General features: G+C 61.3%; 2 protein-coding genes across 4 annotated transcripts; one reads left to right on the top strand and one right to left on the bottom strand.

Moving 5' to 3' along the window:
* Positions 1 to 315: 315 nt before the first annotated feature.
* ARHGAP45 (Rho GTPase activating protein 45) lies at positions 316 to 15351 on the bottom strand. Of its 2 annotated transcripts, XM_066205807.1 has the most exons (23): positions 14894 to 15351; positions 12862 to 13186; positions 11675 to 11818; positions 10596 to 10680; positions 10438 to 10510; positions 10087 to 10165; positions 9758 to 9895; positions 9487 to 9551; positions 9134 to 9244; positions 8799 to 8879; positions 8433 to 8612; positions 8131 to 8268; positions 7693 to 7883; positions 7259 to 7395; positions 6827 to 6904; positions 6490 to 6591; positions 6090 to 6253; positions 5691 to 5879; positions 5211 to 5348; positions 3209 to 3447; positions 2717 to 2975; positions 2493 to 2595; positions 316 to 2326 (listed from the first exon to the last, which is right to left on the bottom strand). In XM_066205807.1, the coding sequence occupies exons 1-23, from the start codon at positions 14981 to 14983 to the stop codon at positions 2013 to 2015; spliced, it is 3423 nt and encodes a 1140-aa protein (XP_066061904.1). In that variant the 5' UTR covers positions 14984 to 15351; the 3' UTR covers positions 316 to 2012. The 2 variants fall into 2 exon arrangements, with proteins under 2 accessions (XP_066061904.1, XP_066061905.1); XM_066205808.1 differs by lacking the exon at positions 6827 to 6904.
* CNN2 (calponin 2) lies at positions 13505 to 20660 on the top strand. 2 transcript variants are annotated; one of them, XM_066205870.1, is made up of 7 exons: positions 13505 to 13652; positions 18703 to 18847; positions 19169 to 19235; positions 19315 to 19452; positions 19609 to 19725; positions 20018 to 20164; positions 20241 to 20660. In XM_066205870.1, exons 1-7 carry the CDS (start codon positions 13505 to 13507, stop codon positions 20505 to 20507), a joined length of 1029 nt encoding a protein of 342 aa, XP_066061967.1. In that variant the 3' UTR covers positions 20508 to 20660. The 2 variants fall into 2 exon arrangements, with proteins under 2 accessions (XP_066061967.1, XP_066061966.1); XM_066205869.1 differs by lacking the exon at positions 13505 to 13652 and adding an exon at positions 16386 to 16525 and having other exon boundaries at positions 18726 to 18847.
* Positions 20661 to 21443: the final 783 nt, after the last annotated feature.

Raw genomic sequence — 21443 nt, 5'->3', positions numbered from 1 at the left:
ATTATGTTTGGAATCTCTTCCTGCTGGCACTGCATCGTGGCTGAGCCCTGCAGTCTTTACCAGCTGCCCTGGGCAGTTTGGAAGCTGCAGTTCAGATTTACCTCATCCCTGCCCTGTCCCGTTTTTGGGACCCTGGTGTTTGGACACTGTGATGGAGAGCAGGCCATCACCCCCAGTTTCACTCATTTGAATCCATCCCAGGAATCTGGGGAGCTTTAAACTTCATGTTTTCTGCCAGAAACACTTGGATTTGGCCTCCTGCTGCTGGAGGAGCCTGGAAGATCCTGATCTCCAGGACAGAGACAGGTCAGAACACACTGTTTATTGTTTTATTGGGAAGCTTGTCAATGTGAACAGAGCACAGCAGCATCATCCAGCAGCACAGGCTATCTGGACAAACACGGAATGAACACAACCAGGAGGGAGCTGCCACCGTGGGAAGCTTAAGTGCAGCTTTAGCCCCTTCTCTCACTCACACTCACCCTCATCATCCTCACACGCACGCGGTACCGCCGTGGCAGCAGCATTCCCACATCCTCCTGCTGCCCTGGAAAAATCCAACTATCCTGTGGAAGAGCTGGAGGGCACAACAAATCCCTGGGTGTCTCCAGCTCTTCCCTGGCTCAGTTCCAAACCTGTGAGTTACCCTGGGTTTATGTACCTTTGCTGAGATGGGTTCTCCATCGACTTCAGAGGGCTCAAACCTCCCGTCCATTGCTCGGTTCTGCAGTACCAAGGTGTCTGAGACACCCCCAACACCACCTGGTCTGTCTCCCACAAGCAGGAGAACAAAGAGAAACGTTCTCAGCTTATTCCAAGCTAAAACTCCACTTCTATCTCTGTGCCTCAGTGCAGGAAAGTCTCCTAGCTTTAAAAAATAGCAAAACCACTTTGGCTGTAGTCCTTTTGGCAGCAGAGGTAGTGGAGTCATGTTGAATGATTGGTTTATATCTTTACAGAAAAAGAAGCTCAAGATTATATTTGCTGGGGCTGGATCCAGCCTGTGGTGGCCCTAAAGAGGAGGAAAAAGCACTTCCCCATGGGGAAAGCTCCATGCCCTTTGCCCAGTTCCAAGAGCAGGAGGTAGACCTAGACTTGCAGTGCAGTTTTTTGGAGATGAAATGACTGTACAATCTACCCTGAGAGCTCAGCAGGGCTCAGGACACAGCAGCCAGGCAAATCTGCCCTGACGCTGTCCACAGCCTGTGGCTGCTCCTTGCATGGCTCCTGCCAAGAAGGAAAATGGCCACCAATATAAATGCCTGTCAATCCAAGCAGCAATGCAGATGCCGTCAGCTGGGCCAGAACCACACAGTGCTGAGGTTTTGGGGTAGGAAATCCATCCTGAACTCTATTCAGTCAGGCGTCAGTGCGGGACATCCCCTGAGATCCTGGCAGATGGCACAGCCCCAAAGCCGAGCCTGGCTTGGGGTGAGATGGTGCAGGGGCTTCACCCCAACCCCAGGGCCGCTCTGGCTGTGTCCCAGAGCTGCGTCCAGTTCTGTCTGTCCCTGTGGTGCCATTCTCCTGCCCATCTTGAGCGATTGTTGTCCTCGTGTCACCCCTGGCATCCTTGGCTCCCTTCCAGCCTCAGCCATCAGGGATGACCAGGTCCTTTGACTCATCCAACCTCAATCTCCTGGCACAGGTGTGGGATTCAGGAGCACGGCAAAAATTATACACCTGACACAGGCACAGCCCTGGGTTCCTTCCCAATCCTGAACAAGTGGAGGGTCTGTCCAGACTCAGCTTCCTCCCAGGCAAGGTCCTTCATGGCTCTGGCTGAGCCAGGGGTCCCAGCAGGCTGTGACCCCGTTCCCTGGTGGGGCACCAAGGGGCTCGGGTATTATGTGAAAGCTCCAGCCAGGAATCAGGCAGGACTTGCCTGCAGCTGACACACCAAACCCTCCCTGAACTGCCACGTGTCCCTTCCACCCCTCCACATGACAATTTCCAGCATCTGGGCAGCCTCTGGGATTTGCCCCTTTGTCCATCCCAGTGTCCATAGTGGCTTAGATGAGCCGGGGCTGCAGCTCGTGGCTGCCCTGGCCCCGAGGGCTGCCAGGCTGGTTTGTGCCTGGGCTGCGGCTCTCAGGTTGTTCCTCCACGTCGCTTTGCTCGTCCCCAGGGCTGCAGCAGCGGGGAGCAGAGCCCTCTGCATCCGACTGGCCCACGCTGCAGCTCCAGCTCTGCAGCCCCTCGCTCCCTTCGTCGTAGAAAGGAACCTCCTCCGTGCTGGTCTCACTCCCCTGCTTGGCCAGGTGTTTCCGTGGCTCCCCACCATCCTCCAGCTCCGAGTCAGAGTCCACGGAGCGGTCACCGGACTCTGTGGGACAGAGGAGTTCTGTGCCACCCTCCAGCCTAGCACTGTGGCATCAGCAGGAGCTTCATCCAGCAAAGACAGAGTCCCTGGGGTAGGGGATGGGTCTGTGTGCCCTCCGTGCCTCCCAAGGGACGTGCACCCACCAGGAACCCCAGAGCCTCTCACTGACCTGCGAGTGAGTCAGCGCTGAAAGCCAAATTCCCTTTCTCCGAAGGCAGCTCCAGGTAGGGGCTGGTGCCAAGAGGAGCCACAGACTGGGAGCCTTCATGGGCCTGGGAGGGAACAAGGACAGTGGTGAGGGCACAGAGGAGAGTTCTCACTCCCTGGGAGTTGACTCCAGGGAAGGTTCATGGAACATGAACCTGAGGGCTCCCCCTCCCTGGGGATTCCTACCCGCTCAGCACCACTGGCCACCTCCTCTGTGCTGCCTGAGCCGCGTCTGCTGGGCTCGACCAGTGCCAGGTCCTTGTGCTCGAAGATGGTGGGGTAGAAGACGATGAGTGCCTCAATGATCCGAGCTTGGTGGGGATAATCCACCAGCGAGGACAAGGAAATCGTGGCATCCGTGGGCCTGGGGCGCATCAGCGTTGGCCCAAAGACGATGCCCAGGTTGCCTGAGGTCATCTTGTTGTCCTGTTCCACTTCCATGATCCTGGGTGGGACGGGGAAGAGCAGCTTGTGAGAACAAGGAGGGAGAGGGGTGGATGGGCAGGGCTGGGGGAGATGCTGGGCTGGAGCACCTGAGCCTCAGGATGGGGAGAGAAGCAGCTGCAACCACGGACCTTCCTCCTGACCCCAGTGAGGAGACTGCACTCACCTCCCCACCCCAGGGGAGAAAGGGAAGGTGCCCAGCAGCCACGCAGGCTCTGGCCATGCCCCTCTCACCTCCTCAGGTGCTGCAGGAGGTACTGGAGCGTGGCCATGTTCTCAGAGGGGAGCTCCTTCAGCAGCTCCCTCAGCTTCAGCACCAGGCTCAGCACCACCTGGTCGGTGTCAGCTCCTCTGTCCACCAGCTCGGGGCCGCCCTTCCCGCTGCGGCCCTTGGCCTCTCCGCCCTGCAGGCTCTCCTTGGCCAGCCCCATCAGCTCGTTGTACAGCCTGAAGGGCATGAGGGGCTCTGGCAACTGCAGGGAGAAGAGAAGAGGAAGAGATGAGGAAGAGGAAGAAAGATGATCCCGGTTCTGGGAGCAGCTCCCACCTCCATCAGACCTGGACCCGTGCCGAGCTGCTGAGCTGGCGACACCTGGGGCATTTCTACAGTGAGGAAACACCCCTGGAAGTGCTTGAGGCCAGCTTGGAGAGGGCTTGGAGCATTTTTAACATCCATTTCAGAATTCCATCCATTCCAGGTGCAGAGTCTGTGACCTGCAGTGCCTCAAACCTCTCGCCGGAGGTGATATTTATTTATCCATCTCCTGGAGCATGTCAATCCAGCCTCATTAGCCCTGGCCAAGGAGCACTGGTGAAGTTCAAGCCAAAAGCAGTGTTTGATCCTCCCATGGGTGCTCCCTGCTGGGTTGAGGTGCAGGGATTCCCTTTTTTTTCCTGGAAAATCCCTGGCTGGAGTGGGCACAGCTGGAGGTTCCCCAGCAGACATGGGCTGGCTGGGAAGACGACGGGGATGGGTTGTTCTGGGTGGGGGAGGCAGGATGTAAGGGCACAGGATGTGCAGGGCACAGCCTGCAGCAGAGGTGGGGCTGCGGCGGGGGAAACTACTTTGAAGTTTGTGTGAAGCAGACAGAGCTGGTGTTGACTGCTGGGTGTTCCACATGGCTGGGGATGTTTTCAGAGGGGCCTCAGCGGATGTTTTGGGGACAGGCCGCCTCACAGCAGAGCAGGTTCCCTCCATCCACCCCTTTATAGGAGTTTAACCCTTTTCTCTGCAGCAAGGGGTCAGGTTGGGGCTCAGCACTGGTTCCCCCCTCTCTTTCCACTCCGCTTCTCTTTGGAGAAACCACGGAGGCCACTCAGAGTCCTTGACTCCTGATGTGCAGGAGCCCAAGGACATCCCTGTGAGGTAACACCGAGCTGCCCTTCCAGGGGGTTACAGAAAAAAGCAGCACAAAGAGTTAACCCACAGCTGCCTGCAAGGCAGAAGCAGCTTCTGCAGAAGCAGCTTCCGCTGTGCTCCTGCCTTGCGGTGGTGGCTGTTGGAGGATGTGGGTGACACTGTTTGCAACGACAAGTTTGGGTGCTGGGTGAGGAGCGCTGGGGCTGAGCACACCCTGGGGTGGCCTGAGAGGCAGAGACCTTATTGAGCCCACCCCAGGGTGACCCCAGGGGCAGAGACCCCTCTGAGCCCACTCCAAGGTGACCCGAGGGGCAGAGACCCCACTGGGCCCACCCCAGGGTGACCCCAGGGGCAGAGACCCCTCTGAGCCCACCCCAGGGCGACCCCAGGGGCAGGAACCCTACTGAGCCCACCTCAAGGTGACCTCAGGGGTAGAGATCCCTCTGAGCCCACTTCAAAGTGACCCGAGGGGCAGAGACCCCACTGAGCCCACCCCAGGATGCCTCCAGGGGTAGAGCCCACCTCATGGGGATGTGACTCATGCCCTGCAGGGTGACCTGTGCTGGTCCCTTCCCTTTTTGGGTAGCCAGTTCCCTAAGTGGAAGGGGTGGAGCGCTCCTTGTTTGGTGCTTGGTTATGTCACTGTTCTGCGGCTGTGACCGCAGTGACGCCGTGTGGGATGAGCTGGGGGGGGTCACCGTGGCCCCATCTCCAAGGCCAACCCTCCCCACTCCCCACCCCCGCCCCCAGGAAGGACTCCTCCCTCCCCATCCACCCAGTCACCGAGCCCAATTTGTGCAGAACTCCTCCTGCCAGGTTGGTTCCTCTGCCCCACTCCCCTCCTTCCCCCACCATAAGGCACCGCCAGCACCTCACCTGTCTCAGGTAGAGCTTCAGGACGTTGCTGATGTCATGGGGGGAGGCCTGGGACAGCTCCACTAGCTCCTTCCCATTCTCAAAGGCCTGGCAAAGCTTCTCCACGCGGGTCTTGACACCGTTAACTCGGTAGATGCCCTGTGAAAGAGAGAAAAGCGGAGCTGGAATGAAGGGAGAAGTTCCTCTTCATGTTTGCATGGGACAGTAACCTGTGTGCTCCCTCTCCTTTTGGAGCGGGAAATCCCTCTGGGAAGTCATTTTGGGATATCTCCTTCCAGCTCAGTCATTCCTGCTTCATAGGAAAGCAGGAGACAGGAGAGGTGATTTTCCAAAGGCAGAGTTTGGGATATCTGAGCCAAGCTCATCCCTGGCTCCCTGCCCTGTGGAAATCTGAAGTCGAGGCTGTTGTTTTTCCAGAGGATCCTTCCAAGGGCCTGCAGCTCAGCCAGCTGAGGAGGAGGAGAGGGAAGCGTCAGTCACCTTTGTTTTCAGGGCCCGCTTCTCAATCTCTGAAATGCATTTCTTGACGATGAAGGGGATCCCATCCGGGCTGCCCTGAGACGCCTTCGTGAAGTCCTGCCCAAAGAGCTGCAGCTTTCCTTGGAGCTTCTTGTGCCCACACTGGATGGCCAAGGTCTCCAGGCACTTCTTGTGGCAGGCCAGGTAGCACTGGAAGAGAGAGGGGAACATGTGGAGGTGGGGGGCAGCCACAGAGACACCAGGCACTGCTCAGAGCATGGTGGGAGACAAGAAAAATGCCTTGGGGATGCTGCAGCACCAAGGGAAGGCATTGTTTTCCACCTGGAACCCTCCCCACAGGTGAAATGTCCTCCTGACCACGGTCAGAGCTGGGTTCCACTCCCCGTTCTCCCAGCTCACCTCCTCGCACTCGGCTCCCTGGAAGTACACGTAGCTGTTGCACTCCCGACATTTGGAAGGGGCACGGAGCTTCCTCAGCCGATGGGTCTGGGCAGCCTTGGACAAGCCAACATTCCGGAAGGGCCCCGTGGGAGCTGCCAGCTCTGGGGTGATCCCGTTGATGCCTACAGAAAAGGAAATGTGAGGTCAGGCACAGCTTGACCAGGACTGTCACTGTCACCGCTCTGAGCAGGGCTCACCCCTCAGGAAAGGCAGGGCTTGCTGGGGACACTATCAGGAACCTCCAGCAACTGTTGGGTTTGCCCGCAGAACTACTGAATTTGGGAAAAGCAGCCTGCAGGGAGCTCAGCCGTGGGGGGGGTGTGGCAGCAGCACTGTCCCCTCCCACGCTGTCACCTACTCTGCTCAAAGGGAGTGGTGGTCCCGTCCTTCTCCTCCAGCTCCTCACTGGAGCACGTGGCACCGTTGGATGACAGCCGCTGGAGCTTGTGGCTGAATTCACCTGTCCAAGGAAAACCCACAGGGCAGTCAGTCATCTGCCAAGCTGCTTCTCTTCTGAGAGCTCACCCCATCCCATCAAATCCCACCCCATCCCACTGGAGACTGGGCTCAGCACGGCCATTTACAACAGTGTTCTCACAAGGCAGGTGGAACAGGGGATGGTCCTGCCTAACTGGGAAGCTCTGGGTTTAGATTGGCTGTGCTGGGAGGGGCTCCTGGGCTGCTCCCATATCTACCTGCATTGGAATCCAGGCTGCTGTCAGCATCAGCGACAGAGGTTGGCCAGGATTTATGGACCTGGTGTCCCCTCCCACCTGCAGAGAGAACACACGGTCCGTTGGGATTGCTGTCTGTGTTTGGGAGGGAATGGCTGGAGAACAGCCTGGATGCCAGGAGAAACTGGGATGACTTTGGGAAGCTGCTGGTGGGGTTTGGTGCCTCCAGTGGCACCCAGCAAGGAAAGGGGAGATGGGAAGATGGGCAGTGGTTTGTTAGGGAGCAAAATGCCACGGATCTGATTTAGTGTCCTTCAGTAAATCCAGTTTGTGAGGCTCCCAGCCCATTCCGCTGCTGCCAGCAAAGCCCCTCATACCCTGGGGGTCCCACTCTGCTCCTCCTTGGGGGGGACACGGGGCAGGTGATGCAGAACTCTGGGGCTCCAGACTCACCTCTTCTCTCAGCCCCTCCGGCTCCACTTGGCAACTCCTTGGCTCCCGCTGCTCCCTCCGAGGCAGCCCCAGCCCCCTCTGCACTCGAGAACTCGCTGGCATTGAAGCTGCCCTTCCGTGACCGAGTAAAGGGAGACCTGGAGGGGAACAGGGAACATGGATGGGAAGGAAGGACACTCGGAGACTTTATCCATGGCTGCCATCCACCAGTCTCGGGAATCACAGTCTCCTAAACACTCAACAGCCTGTCTCATCCTCTGAAGGATAAGCGAGCAATTCCCAGCTGGTCCAGCCCCAGCGTTCCCAGCAGGAGCCGCCTTCAGGAATGCTGAAAGCATCCTGGCTCCTGCAGGAGAGCGTGGGTGGCAGGAGATAACGAAGGGAACACGACTGAACTGGAGCATTACCCAGGAGTGAACCCTCTCCTCCCTTACCAGGCGTTGTGGGACACGTAGGGCTCGAAGTCATACTGGACGTCGGGCTCGTCGCCGCGCTGCAGCTGCCGGACGTAGGACGCGTACTGCTGGCCCGGGTCGTACAGCTTGCTGCTCTCACACAGAGTCTGGTAGTTCACAGGCTGTGGTGCTGTCTGCATGTGCATGAGCTGGTAGAAGGAGATGGTGGCCTAAAAGTGACGTGGAGAGGGACAAATGTGAGCTTGGCGGGCTGGCACAGGAGGAACGCCAGGTTAGGTGGGAAATCAGGAGCGCAAAAGCGGCGCTTTTCTGAGCAAGAGGGAGAGGGGAGCTCTGCATCCACCTAAACGCCCTCTGGAATAGGGGCAGCCCTGCTGGAAGGCAACTCTGAGCTCTCCAGAGCAGGGCACAGCCACCTCCTGCCCTGGGGGACACCCCAGCCCAGCCCTAACTCACCGACTTGATGACTTGGTCGGTCTGTTTGATCACTTCATGGATCTGCCGCAGGGAGTTCACCTTGGTGTCCTCCAGCTCCTGCTTCTGCGTGTTTGCATCGGCCACACAGGTGCGATACGTGGCCATGGCCTCTTCTGCCTGAGAGTCGGGAGAGCAAGGGATGGGAACAGCTCAGAGGTGAGGAGAGTAAGAACAGCCCCTTAGAGCCCGTTTGTCCAGACATTCCTGAGGATCACTTCACCCCATGTGGCTCAGGGGACAGTAGGAGCATGGAAGCCCCTCCAGAGCCGTCACCCTCTTACCTTGTTCTTGGCTTCCTCTTCCAGCCGCCTCTTCTTGTCCAGGGTTTTGGTGGTGATGCTGCTGCTCGTGTTTTGCTGCTCCTCCTCTGCCTTCACTGTCATGTACTTGGCCTTGTCGTGCTCCTCGCTGCGCTGAATGTACGTCTGCTTGGCCTTGCGCAGGTTCCCCTCCGCCTCTTGCTGCCAGAGGGAGAGCCAGGGTGAGGATGGAGCCCAGCAAGGGTGTCACCAGCTTCTGCCAGGGCCCCCCAGCCAGGAGAGGCACCCAACACAGTTGCAGGAGAAGGGCAGGGTGCCCAGCACCCTCAGAGGAGCTGTCACAAGTTGCTCCAGGCTGTAGTTGGGAACACAAACCCAGTCACTCACCAGTTTCCTCTGTGCCCGGTGCCACTGCTCCTTGATCTCCTTCCTGCGTTTCTCATGTTCCAGGCGTCTCACCATCAGTGGCTGCATGGGGAGAAACAGCCCCATGATGAGCTGAGCACTCCTGCCCTGCCCTCACCAAGACTTTGCATGGAGAAATGCCCTGTGGTGGTCACTATCACTCCCAGGACAGGTCACAGACACTGGTTCGTGCCAAGGATGGAAATCCACAGCCTGGATTGTGCTGGATGCAGTTTCCCCTCTGGACTGAGCTAAAGAAGAGGCACCTCTGCAACACCAGGACTTCCAGCCCCAGGAAGGACCTTCTGTCCCCTCACCTGGAGTAAGGTTTGTTGCTGCAGGGTGATGGCTGCCTGCAGAACTGTGGTCCCATGCTCTGTGTCCTGCTCCAGAGCCAGCAGATAGATGGACAGGAAAGGCATGTTGGTCTGGGGAGAGGGAAAACACATCTCCCTGAGCCCCAGCCCCCAGCGTGAGCCCAAGGAGATGCATTCTTCAGGGAGGAAGAGCCAGAGGCAAAGTAAGGCTGAATATCCTGAATTTCTCCAGGTAGAGCTCTGGAGAGGTGCCCCCATGTCCTCTCAAGCTGGGGCACATGGAATGGGCTCTCCAGAGCTGCTGGCTCCCAGTCCAGCCTGGCACTGGGGGCTTCAGGTACTTGGGGACTTACCTCCTGACTGATTATTTGCTTGCAGCTGTTTGCCATCTTCTGGAGTGTTTTGGCAAAGTCTATCTCTGGAAGGAAAAGGTTGAAAGTGAAAAGACACATGATACACCGGGATTTCCCTGGTGGAACCCAATCTCCGTTTGAAAAATTAATCAGGAACTTGAGTGAGGTTCCCACTGCCCTGGCAGCATCAGCCTCCTCCAGGAGGGACCTCAGCCTGTCCCGTAGCTCAGCCCTGCTCCAGAAGGGACCCACCTGCTGTCCCCCCACTCACCCAGTGTGGTCCTTTTCTCCAGGTATCCGATCAGGTCCTTCATGTACTTGGAGATGGTTTTGGCGTACTGGAGGGCAGCGTCCACGCCTCCCTCACAGCGCTGCAGCATCACATCCACTTCCTCAGCTGGAGGACAGGCTGTGGAGGGATGGACACCCTGTGAGCTTCCAGTGCAAACCCCCCCAGCTCTGTGCCAGCCCCGGTGCCACCAGCTCTGCTGCCTTTCCCCAGCTGAGGAGTCAGGTGTGGCTCAGGATGGCAGCGATGATGGGGAAGGTGCCGGTTCCTGCACAGACCCCAAACCCTGCACCCAGACTCATCCTGCCTACCTGTGTCGTAGCTGTCCATGCTCAAGGGCACTCCATCTCCTCCAGGCCCAGGAGACCCCCCGTAGAGGCTCTCCATAGTCTTTGGGAATTGGAAAAGAAGGGGAACTGGTCAGCCAAGAGGATGGGGAGCAGCTGGAGGGGCTGGCAGATGGTTGGAAGCTGGAGCTGCTGGAGCCTTTTGGCCACTGCTGGGAGTCAGCTGTGCCCAGGCTGTGCCCAGGAGTTAATGGAACTGTCACTGGAGCAACACCCTGCTCTGGGCTCACACCAGAGCTGAGGGGAGCAGCCAGAGCCCTTTGTGATCCTGAGCCCCATGTGATGGGAGCGTCCAGGTATCCAGGCATCGCTCACCTGGTTCTGGTCGCTGGGTGGGATGGAGAGGATGGTGCTGCTGTCCACCTCCCCCATGAGGAACTCGGACACCCTACGGGGAGAGGAGCATGGCTGGGTTCAGCACAGGAACAGTGACACAGGCTGTCCCCAGGGGATGGCTGCCCAAACTCCCTTACGTGCTGCTGAAGGACACGGCGATGGTCTCCACGGCCTTCTCGAACTCCCGCCTGTCCGTCTCATTGTTGGATTCGTAGTGGAAGCCTGGAAGTGAGGAAATGTGGGAGCTCTGTTGCCACAAGCAGCTGTCCCTGTCTCAGCAGAAAAACGTGCCACTTCATGCTGGTACCAGGTGGGGCTTTAGGGCTGGGGAAGGGGCTGGGGTGAATCAAGGGAGCAGTGGGAAGGATCATCCCTATGGATGATGGATTTTTCCCGCACAGTAGTTTCCCCCTCCTTCTTCCCAGGACTGACGTTCCTGAGAGCATCCTTTGGCTCGTGTTTCTGTTTATTCCCGTTACTCAGGGCTGCTGGAAAAGTGCTGCTGGACCTGTTCCACTGCCTGCCCTGCCTCACGGCTCCTCCAGACCCCTCTCCAAACAGGATGAACTCCTCCAGGAGGGCTCTTTCCCGCAATCAAATGAGAAACCACCACCACCAGCAGAAACCAGGGCCAACAGTGCTTGGCAGGCTCCCACACCATGGGACACCAGCGGCCAGGGCTCCTGGGCAGACCCTGGATCAGCTCCTTGGGGTGGGGAGGGGTCTGCTTCAAGCCCACTCCCTCCCACCCCCGTGTGGGCCCAGCCTCACGGCAGCCCTCCTGCGATCCTGTCCCCTTCCTTTGCTGTTGGGTGCTCAGGAAGCCATGGCTGTTTCAGAAAGTTGTGCTGTGCCTGTGGTAGGTGCAGCCACACCCTCCCCGTGGGTGACAGCGGTGGGACGTGGTGCCCAGCTGGGATCTGACCTCCTGGACCCCACTCCATAAACACGAGAGGCTGCCAGGAGCAGGATCTGATTATTTCAGTGTTTTTCCTGCGGCTGTGCCTGGAAACCCCCAGGCAGGATCTGTCATTTCCGAACACTACATCACCCTTAAAGCTGAACCACACCAAGAGGTGGACGGTGCTTTCACCCTCTCCACCAGTCCATGGGGCAGCTCCACTCCTGGCAGCCTTTCCATGGGCTCCCCAATTCCCCCCATCCCACTGTGGGGCAGGAGGGGAGCGGGACAGAGTTCCCAGCCCCACTGGCTCACCCTTGACTTTGGAGATGAGGGTCCCAGCAGCCGTCAGGGTCTCCAGGGTGTTGAGCAGTGGGTACTTGTTGATGAGCTGGCGCAGGATGCGCAGGGTTTCACCCAGGCACTCGTGGGCCAGTGGCCGCTGGGATTCCTTGGGGTCTGCAAGAGAGGGGGGCTGAGATGCTCTATCCTTGTCCCACATCCCTGCCCTGTGTCCCTGCCCTGTGTCCCTCCACTGTTTACCTCTCAGCCACCCCCTGCCAGCCACGTCCCAGGCAGGGACCTGCCATCTCCCACACCACACAGCAAACCCCCCTGGCCTCGGGGCTTCCCAGGACGGCATGGTCAAATCCTGCTTGTCCAGCACCTCCCCACAGCCATGCTATCTCCTGCCCAGCCTGGTGCTGGCCGGGGGGGGCAGTCTGACCTTTGAGGCATTTTTTCCTTCGTAGTAACTTTTTCCCTTGAAAGCAGTTTGGGAATTTCCTCCATTTCCTTCCCTCCCTCCTGCCAGATGGACGCTCCCAGCCGAGAGGGATGGGCCTGGTCCAGCCAGGCTTGCTGCATGCCACAGGTTCTCCCCACAGGACCCTCCCTTCCGTGGGCTCCAGTTGCCAGCCCAGGGGTCTGGCCAGGACCCCACAGTGCAGGGCTAGGGCTGGGGACTGACAGCCTGGTTAGGAAGTGAGGAACGTCCCTCACGGAAGCACTGGGATGGGGGATCAACATCCGCTGCCCAGCCAGGCAACACCCCCTCCCCAGCCCCCAGCTCAGGGTTGGGAAGGGGTTTCTTCAAAACCAGGACTGACAACGTGGTGTCATACACCCCCAGACCACAGGATCGATGCATTCCCTGTGTCCCCTCAGGCAAGGAGAGCTGCTCGTGAGCCTGCAGACCACCCAGCCCCTCCTGCTGGCCACCCCGGTGGGCTGGGGGGCCGTGGCCGGCACGCCGCGGGGTTCGGGGGGCCCTGGCAGGCGGCTGGCACCGCCGGGCTGTAAACAGGAAAATGGGCAGATTAAAATAGCTCGCGGCAGGAAGCCACGTTATCCTGGCTCCGAGTTCCACTCACCCACCACCTCTGACTGCGGCTGCACGGTCCCCTGGGGGTCCTGGTGTCCTCTGGACCAGGCAAAGACCCCCACCCACGGCTGGGTCTGTCCCAGGGTGCTGTGATGTTTGGCACGGGGTGGGCACTCACCGTCACGCAGCACCATATCCCGCAGCTTCTCCAGGGCATCGGCGAAGCGGGCGACGTCCGCCAGCAGCTGGGAGATGTCCTCGGGGTCGATGAAGGGCCCGTCCCCGCCCTCCATGGGGCTGTGGGACATGGTCTTGTGGCCCTTGGGCACGGCGCGGGAGGCGGCGGGCAGGGAGAAGCCGGCGGCGCTGGCATGGCGGCTCAGGCTGGTGGGGCGCTTCAGGGTGCCCACGGCGCTGGGGCTGCTGCTGAGCTTGGCACTGGCGGCGGGCAGCTCCCCCACGCTGGAGCCCGGGGCCTCCAGGCAATCCTTGCGGGAGAGGTCCTGGGGAGCAAGGGGGTGTGTGAGGGCACAGCCAGCATGGCAGGGAGGGAAGCACCCCAGGACCCCCCATGCCACCATCCTTGGGGAATAAACTGTTGCCTTGGGGGGGCTGGTGCCAGACCCTCCAGCTGTGCCGTGCCTCAGTTTCCCCGGGTAGGGATCCCCTTCGGAGACTGTCTTGGGAGAGTGGGCAGGGTCTGGGCACTCGCCTGGCTGCCGCCATCAGTCCCTGCCATCTCCTACGGGTCCGTGTTTGTCGTGAGGGGCACACAGTGACGGTGTGGGTGGCACTGCTTGTCCACCCCAGCACCCACCGTGATGGGGCTGCCCGTCCCAGGGGGCTGGAGACCCCAACACTTCAAAATGGCAGCAGGATCCGGCCCGCATGTCTCTTCCTCTTTTTCAGCTGCTCCCATGCTGGGGGAGGAAGCAGAGACAGGGACACCTCCCAGGCTGTTTTGGGGGGGCTTTGCAGGTGTTTTACAGATGGAGGAAGCCCCAGATTTCTAGAGCTAAAATTGCACTGAGAGAGGGGCCGCTACCAGAACTGCTCAGAGCTGTGCATGGCTTGAGAGCCACATACCCAGCGAGAGTCCTTGGGCTGGGGAGGGGACACTGGAGCCCCTCAGGCCCCCCCAGCAGCTCCCACCAGTGACCCCCAGCACCCGCTGTGACACGAACGCGCGGGGTCTGAGCATCCCTGGCCGGGCGCTGCCCGGAAGTGTTTTTTGGCAGCGGCGGCGCAGACACGGAGCGCTGAGAGCACGAGGCTTCCGTGGGCGAGGGCGAACGGGGGAGCCCATCCCCACGGGGGGCCAGACCACCACGGGGCTGCAATGAGGCAGAACGATCTCCACCCCAAAACGCCTTGGGGCCACCCCAGCCTTGTCTCGCTCCTCCCGGGTTGCAGCGGCCCCGGCGCCCCCCATCCCTCCCTCCGGGTGCCCGGGGTGCCCCCCGGCCGTACCGTCAGCCTCACGGCGGGCGTGCGGGGCAGCGAGTCCAGGGAGCGCTGGGGCGGGTGGGCTCTGCCCGCCGCCGCCAAGGGGCTGTAGCTTTTCTTGCCTGCAGCCCGGCCAAGCATCCCGCTGGCCGCCACCCATAGGCCCCTCTCCCGGGGAGTCGGGACGGGGATGGGGATGGGTGTCCCCTGCTAAGGAGCCGCGGGTGGGCTCCGGGTCGCCGCCGGCCGCATCATGCCAGCCCGGTCTCGCCCCACGCACCGGGACTGGGGCGCAGGCGCGAGGTGGGCAGTCCGGGGTGTGCCGGGGAGCCCCGGCCGGTAGCGTTTCCTCCTGGCCCCTCCGGCCCCGGGGTGTCCACACGTCAATAAATAAATATCTGGCAGAGCCGAGGCACCGGGGCTGGCCGAGCCTGCGATGGCCCCGCTCCCATCCCGGTCCCCAGGGATGTTTGTGAGTCTCTCTGTCCTTCCCAAACCGTCGGTCACAGCCCCCCCCGTTTCCTCCCTTCCCTTCCTGCCCTCCCGCCACCCTCGGCGGCTGCTCCGTCCCCTTCATCTGAACAAAATTTCCCCCCGCCGCCCCAGCCCCGTGAGGAGGGTTCTTTCTCGCTTCCCTCCTCTTCACAGACCTCCTGGACGTATGCAGGGCCCCATTGCCACCCTGAGGCTCTACCCAGCAGTTCCGTGGGTGCTGTTGCCCCTACAACCCCCACCGTACCAGGGATATGGGGGGGGACACTCACCGGCAGGGTCTGTGGGACGGGGCTTCCCGCCCGGCTCTTCTTGGAGATGGAAGGGGTTTTTATCAGCTCCCGCTTCTTCCGGGAGAACATCGTTCCCAGGGGGCCGAGCCGCTGCCCTCAGCCCCTCGCTCGGCCCGGCCGCCGCGCCGGTTCCTCACGGCGCCGGTCACATTCGCGGGGCGCAGTGTCAGGAGGGCGCGTGTGACGCCGCCTCGTTTCCTCATCGGCTTCGTAGCCCGACCTGAAACAGGAAAAGCCGAACGCGCACCCAGGCGCGAGGCCGGGCCGGGGGCACCCTGGCTGCCCTGCGGGGTCACAGGGGGCAGCGGGACCCCGGCACTTGTGGGGACGTTTGAGAGGGTGTCACTGCTGCAGCCCAGGGCTTACAGAGGGGTGGGGGGCTGAGCCCCACTCTGTGGGAGCAGTGCTGTTCCCCGTGGCACTCCCACCCTCGAGATTTTGCCCTGTTTGGGGGTGTCCATCCATCCAGGGAGGACAAGCTCCATCCCTCTGGAGGCCCCAGGTGTGGGGGTGAGTGGGATGGGGGGCTCTGGGCTCCCACTCGTGGGATGCTCCCACCTCTGCCCTTCTGTGGGCTTGGTGTAGATACTGGGACCAGCCCTCTGGGGTGACAGCCCTGCCCCTTGTCCCCCATCCCCCCCCACAGTCCCACCCGTGACTCTCCCACCCACGGGGCATCGAGACCTCACAACGGGATTATCTGGGGGACATCGGATAAACCCCTGATGAGGGCCGGGCCGGGCCGGCTGCTGCGTGGGGACCTCCGGCCGCTGCCCACGGGCGGCTCGGGCCGGCTGCCAGCCCCGCGGGCAGTCGGGGGGTGATGGTGTCCCCCCCGCTTCATCCCGGGACCTCCCCGCGGGGCTGGGGCGGGTCGGGCCGTCTCGCGTGGAACTTATGCCGGCCCCGTGGGGACACGGGTATGGCAGAGGGAGGGGCAAGGGGAGCGGGACGGGGTCGGGGATGGGTGGAGGTCCGTGAGGTGCGGGGACGAGGGAAGGCGTACGCGTGCTCTGCGTGTGTGTGACCGCGGGTGCGTGACCGCGGGTGCGTGTGAGTGAACTCGTGAATGAGTTAACGCGTTAGTGAGTGAATGTGTGAGTGCGTGTGCGTGTGCAAGGTAGCGCCCGTGGGTCGAGGGGTGCGTGTGTGTGTGTTGTGTGCGTTTGTGTGTGTGTGTGCACAATGCATGCCCTCGGGCCGGGGCACCCACACCCGTGTACCGGGATGCACACGCGTGTGCCCGTCTGTCTCTGTGTGCGCGTGCCCATAGGCGTGTGTGTGCCCTGTGCCCGTGTGCCCAGGACGGCTCCAGTCCCGGCCCCGGGCTCCCCCCACTCCCGGTGCCTCCCCCTGCTCCCCGGGTCCCAATGTCGGGGTTCGGGACCCTCCCCTCGATCCGGCCGCTCCTGCCCTTATTTGGACATTTCGCCCCGTCCAATCAACGCGGGGGGGCCGGGCCGGAGCCCGCCCCCGCCCCGCCCGAGCCCGCTCCGGTACCGGCCCCGTTGCCCGCTCCCCGCTCCGGTACCGGCTCTGTTCCCCGCCATGAGCAGCTGCCAGTTCAACAAGGGCCCGTCCTACGGCCTCTCCGCCGAAGTCAAGAACCGGGTGAGCCGCGGCGGGGGCCGGGCGGTACCGGGACCACCGGACGGGGGTGTAGAGGGGGCTGGGGGATACCGGGACCACCGGGCGCTGCGGCTGCCTGTGCTGCTGGAGGCCCGGGAGAGCCGAGCATCCCGGTGCTGCTGAGGCGTCCCGGTTGCATCCCGAGTTCTGGAGAGGTGGGGTTTTTTCGGTATGCCCCAAGAATGCGGAGCCGGCCAAGAGTTGAGAAGTTGGAGGATTCCGGGAAGATGGAAGTCCGGGGCTTCCCGGGAGGATGCGGAACTGAAGCACCCATTGTACCGAGGTCTCTGCGGGCTGGGGGTACCGAAGCTGGGCTCCCACTCTCGGGGTGCCCTGAGCTTGCGTAGAGGGTCCCAGGGAGGTGTCTTGGGGGACCGGGTCTGCGTGTCTCTCGTGCGGTGGCCGCTGCGGCTCCGGCTGCCCCTGGCAAACCGCGGGACACCCTTCCCGTCACAGACAGGGCTGGGGGCGATCGCCTCGGTCTCCCACGGCTCCGGACCAGCTCCACGAAGCTTCTCCGCTTTCTGCTTCTCCGCAGCTCCACATCGCTCTGCGGGATGCTCAGACCTGGCAGCGTCCCCGCGGCCGTCTCTGGGGATGCGGCTTTTGGCCCCGGTGACTCTCCCGCCGAAATGCCGCGGGGCCGGAAGGGGAAAGAGGGATAGGAGCCTCCGGCTGAGCTGTTTGCACCCCTAGGAGGGATCCGGGTGGCGTGGGGTGCAGGCAGCTGCCGGCACCTTCCTGCCCCCTCGACAGCGCACGGGGGTCCTGCCCGGCCGGCGGGAGCGCAGGAGACACAACAACCCTGGGTGGTCGGTGGCTGTGCCCGGCCCCAGGCGAGCAGAGATTGAGCCATGGTCACCCCGGGGCAGGTGGCCAGTGTTTTGAATGTGTTCTGCCCAGGGACACCTGGACGGGGCCAGTGGAGGCAGGAGAAGGGGCAAGTGGTGACAGGCGCGTGGTTGCCATGGCCGTGGCGCCCAGCCACATGGTGGCTGCGGCTGGTCGCTCCTTACCTGGCCTCGCAGGGGATTTGCATTTCGTAACGGGAAACGGACGGGCCCTGGCCTGCCTGGGGCTGGGCTGCCCCAGTTGAGAGGGTGACACGAGCCAGGGCCGCACCGCCACGTGCTCTTGGTGCCTCGTGTTGATTCAGCAAGACATGAGCCAGTCTGACTACCCCGGTGTGTCTGATGGAGGTGGTGTGTCTGATGGAGGTGACATCACCGACTGGGAACCAGTTAAACCAGTGACGTGCTCCCAGTCTGTGCAAGCCCTTGCAGACTGAGCTGTGGCGGGATCTCTCTGGGACTGGTGCGCTGTGCACCCCCCCATGCCCTGGGAAATCCTCAAGATGGCCATGGGGAGGGAAGAGGAACTGGCTTCAGCTGCTCACACTCCAGAAAATCAGCTGGTGGGACTGTAGAATCCCACAACCAGGACACACAGGGTGTCATGAGGGTGATCTGTGTCCTGCATCGGTTGAGCTTCCATTTGGGACTGGAGTGTCTCTCTGCCACAAAGCAGGGCTGGACTGTGCCCATCCCAGTGTCTCTCTGTGTCAAGGATCCCTGGGGACTCATGGCCTCAGCACATAACGGGACCAGGAAGGGACAGGATGGGCGAGAGGTTGGTGGCTGCCCTGGGGCCCACCCCCAGGTGCCAGCTGAGCATCAGAGGTGCTGGGCTGGGGCAGGACAACACTGAGGGTTTCCAGGCCCTTCTGTCCCCAGGCCAGGAGAACTTTCCCTTTCTTTGTGGGCCAGGGCCGAGACGACGCTGCCGGAGATGCTGCCGGCCCTGGCAGCTGGTCTCCATTTGGGAGGAGGCGTCCACATTCCTGGCATAGCCGCGGTGACCGAGGAATCTGTGGCGGAGGTTGGGCCTTGCCGGAAGGGAAAGGGAGAGCATCTTGTGGCCAGGACCCCCGGGGCTCAGAGCTGAGCTCCCACGGGCTCCAGGGGACAGAGAGGGACAGATCTGGGGGGGCACTTGCTCCAAACCCCATGAGAAGTTCCTTCTCATACTTTTGGAATGGTTCAGAAGATGCTGTTTCTGCTGGCAGCATCATCCTCGTGCTCCTGTCCCCATTCCCATGCCAGGGAGGGGGGAACTGTCCCCATGAGGGTTTTGGGATGCACGCTGAGGCCCTGCCTGAGCTGTCCCCCCATTGCCCCCCCAGCTTGCCCAGAAGTATGATCCACAGAAGGAGGCTGAGCTGCGGACATGGATCGAGAGCGTCACAGGAAAACAGATCGGACCCGACTTCCAGAAGGGGCTGAAGGACGGGGTGATCCTCTGCGAGTGAGTCCTGGGGCGGTCCTGAGCATGGCCCCCGGCCCCTGCCCCAGCTCTGTGGAGATGGGGGACACCAAACCTCCCGGGGACCCTCACCAGCCCTTGTGGTGGGAAGGGTGGGCTGAATCCTTGCCAGTGGAACCTGCCAGAGTCACCCCCAAGGCTTCTGTGCCTGGGGGAGAGCCCTGAGGACAAACAGGGACCGGGGGGGGAAATTTGCCTCACATGGAGGGGACCTGGGCTGGACCTTCCAGAAAGGAACCTATGCCCTGCAGCCCCTTGAGGTTTCATCCTGCCACAGCGTCTTGTCTCCCTTCCTCCCTCCAGGCTCATGAACAAGCTGCAGCCCAACTCGGTGAGGAAGATCAACCGCTCGGCTCAGAACTGGCACCAGGTAGGTGCAGCTCTGCTGCCACCCACCTGCTATTCCTCTGCTCTCACCTGCCAGGGCTCACCCTTCTACCTCTCCACAGCTTGAGAACCTCTCCAACTTCATCAAGGCCATGGCCAGCTACGGCATGAACCCCGTGGACCTCTTTGAAGCCAATGACCTTTTTGAGAGCGGGAACCTGACACAGGTGCAGGTGTCGCTGCTGGCACTGGCAGGAATGGTGAGCACGGGGGAGAAGAGCAGCTTGGGAGGGGCTGCAGCCCCATGGGCACCCCCCATTTGGGGTGGTGCCTGTGGGACCCCACAGCTCTCCCTGTGCAGGGAGTGGGTGGGGGGTTTGGGACCCCTGTCCTTCCTCACAAGCCACTCCTGGCAGGCCAAGACGAAGGGGCTGCAGAGCGGGGTGGACATTGGCGTGAAGTACTCAGAAAAGCAGCAGAGGAATTTCGACGAGGCCAAGATGAAGGCTGGGCAGTGTGTGATCGGGCTGCAGGTGGGCTGCTCCACAGAGTCCCATGTGTGGGGGGCTGGGCAAAGGGTGCCCAGTTATGTCAAATTCTCAGCACTGTAACAGCTCCAAGAGCTGCTGGAGGGACCTGAGGCATGAGGTGCCTCAAGTATCCTTGGGATCTGGGACCATCTTGGTTCTGTGTCCAGCACTCAGTGGCTGGGAGCATGAGATGGGTTTGGGAGCACTGGCTGTGCCCCCCATGGTGGGGGGGACAGGGACAGGGGGAGAAGAGGCACACGTGGGGCAGCACACACTCACCAGACTCCTTTGTCAGATGGGCACAAACAAGTGTGCCAGTCAGTCCGGCATGACGGCCTATGGCACCCGGAGGCACCTCTATGACCCCAAAAATCAGATCCTGCCACCCATGGACCACTCCACCATCAGCCTCCAGATGGGCACCAACAAGTGTGCCAGTCAGGTGAGCCCCCACACCGTGGCTGGGGAGGGATGGGGCGACCACAGCTGAGCCCTGCTCCATCCTGTCTTCCTTCCAGGTGGGCATGACAGCTCCTGGCACGAGGAGGCATATCTATGATGCCAAGATGGGGACAGAGAAGTGTGACAACTCCTCCATGTCGCTGCAGATGGGCTCCAACCAGGGCGCCAACCAGAGCGGGCAGGTCTTTGGCCTTGGCCGCCAGATCTACGACCCCAAGTACTGCCCACAGGGCAGCCAGGGCGAGGTGGCCAATGCTGCTGGTGACCAGAGCGGGGACCCCCCCGGGTATCACTACTACCGTGAGGAGGAGGAGAGCTACTGAGCGGTGTGGCTCAGCCCCACCCGCACCATCTCATGTACAGCCCCACTGCCAGCCACATTCCAGCCTCCACTTCCATCATTCCCTCCTTTAAAACTTTTTTAACTTTGGAAATGAATCTATTTTTCTGAGCAAGGAAATAAAGACCCTGTTTCTGAGAGGAGCCCAGAGGGTTCCCCCAGGCGCCCCAAGACCATGGGGCAGCAGGAAGGTGACAGATGTTCCAGCACCTGGGAGTGGACTGTGTCACCTCTAAGGCACCCAGCACCCACCACACACCCCTGCGATGCCCCTGGATCCCTCAGCAAGGAGCGGGAGTGGCCGCCCACCCTGCCTCTGCTGCTCATTCCTGTGCTGGCAGGACCCTCCTCAGCCCTGTGGAGGAGAGGGATTGGGGTCAGCGGGACATGGGGGAACCACATCTGGGAGCCACTGCGTGGTCTCGGGATTGTGAGTGTGCGTTTGAGAGTGAATGTGTGTGTGCTCATAGGTTTACGCTCTGCTGTGATCTCTAAATGCTGGAAATGCCCTTTTAGCAGAACTTGTAGGGACCAAGTTTTCAAGGCCACGGTGATGGCTGCAGGGCTGGGCCGGGAGCTGGCACACCTGGCACAGCCGGCACACCTGGCACGCCCAGCACTGCAGCAACCTGATCGTCGGGGCTGGAGCCAAGGCTGACTCCAGCAGTCGCATCCTGCACCAGGGCGGTGTCTGAGTGCAGCTGGTGCCCATCGACATCTCCCCTCCCGTGCGGTTTTTAATGCAGATGCTCTCAGACTGAAACCTTTTATTAAAAACAAACAAACAAACAAACCCTTTCTACATAAACAGGAGCCGATCTCTGCTTCAGGCGCCTTGTCAGGGCTCAGGCGGGTCTCTCTCTGCCTGGGGGCTGCGAGCTGCTACAGACCTGGGTGAGACCCCTGGAGTGCCAGCGTG

Source organism: Chamaea fasciata, unplaced genomic scaffold, assembly GCF_029207755.1.
Source record: "Chamaea fasciata isolate MVZ Bird 193981 ecotype frontalis unplaced genomic scaffold, bChaFas1.0.hap1 SCAF_28, whole genome shotgun sequence".
Lineage (NCBI taxonomy): Eukaryota > Metazoa > Chordata > Aves > Passeriformes > Sylviidae > Chamaea > Chamaea fasciata.
Note: the sequence above shows the minus strand (reverse complement) of the source record. Positions and strands in the feature narration are given on the sequence as shown.

Bases quoted from the DNA above. Each gene is read 5' to 3' on its own strand.
- CNN2 (XM_066205870.1), top strand. From the start codon at position 13,505: ATGGGGCTGCCCGTCCCAGGGGGCTGGAGACCCCAACACTTCAAAATG. The intron at 19,453-19,608 runs GTGAGCACGGGG...CACTCCTGGCAG, and splicing joins TGCTGGCACTGGCAGGAATG to GCCAAGACGAAGGGGCTGCA. The intron at 19,726-20,017 runs GTGGGCTGCTCC...CTCCTTTGTCAG, and splicing joins AGTGTGTGATCGGGCTGCAG to ATGGGCACAAACAAGTGTGC.
- ARHGAP45 (XM_066205807.1), bottom strand. From the start codon at position 14,983: ATGTTCTCCCGGAAGAAGCGGGAGCTGATAAAAACCCCTTCCATCTCC. The intron at 7,884-8,130 runs GTGAGTTAGGGC...CGTCACTTTTAG, and splicing joins CCGACCAAGTCATCAAGTCG to GCCACCATCTCCTTCTACCA. The intron at 2,976-3,208 runs GTGAGAGGGGCA...CGTCCCACCCAG, and splicing joins CTCCTGCAGCACCTGAGGAG to GATCATGGAAGTGGAACAGG.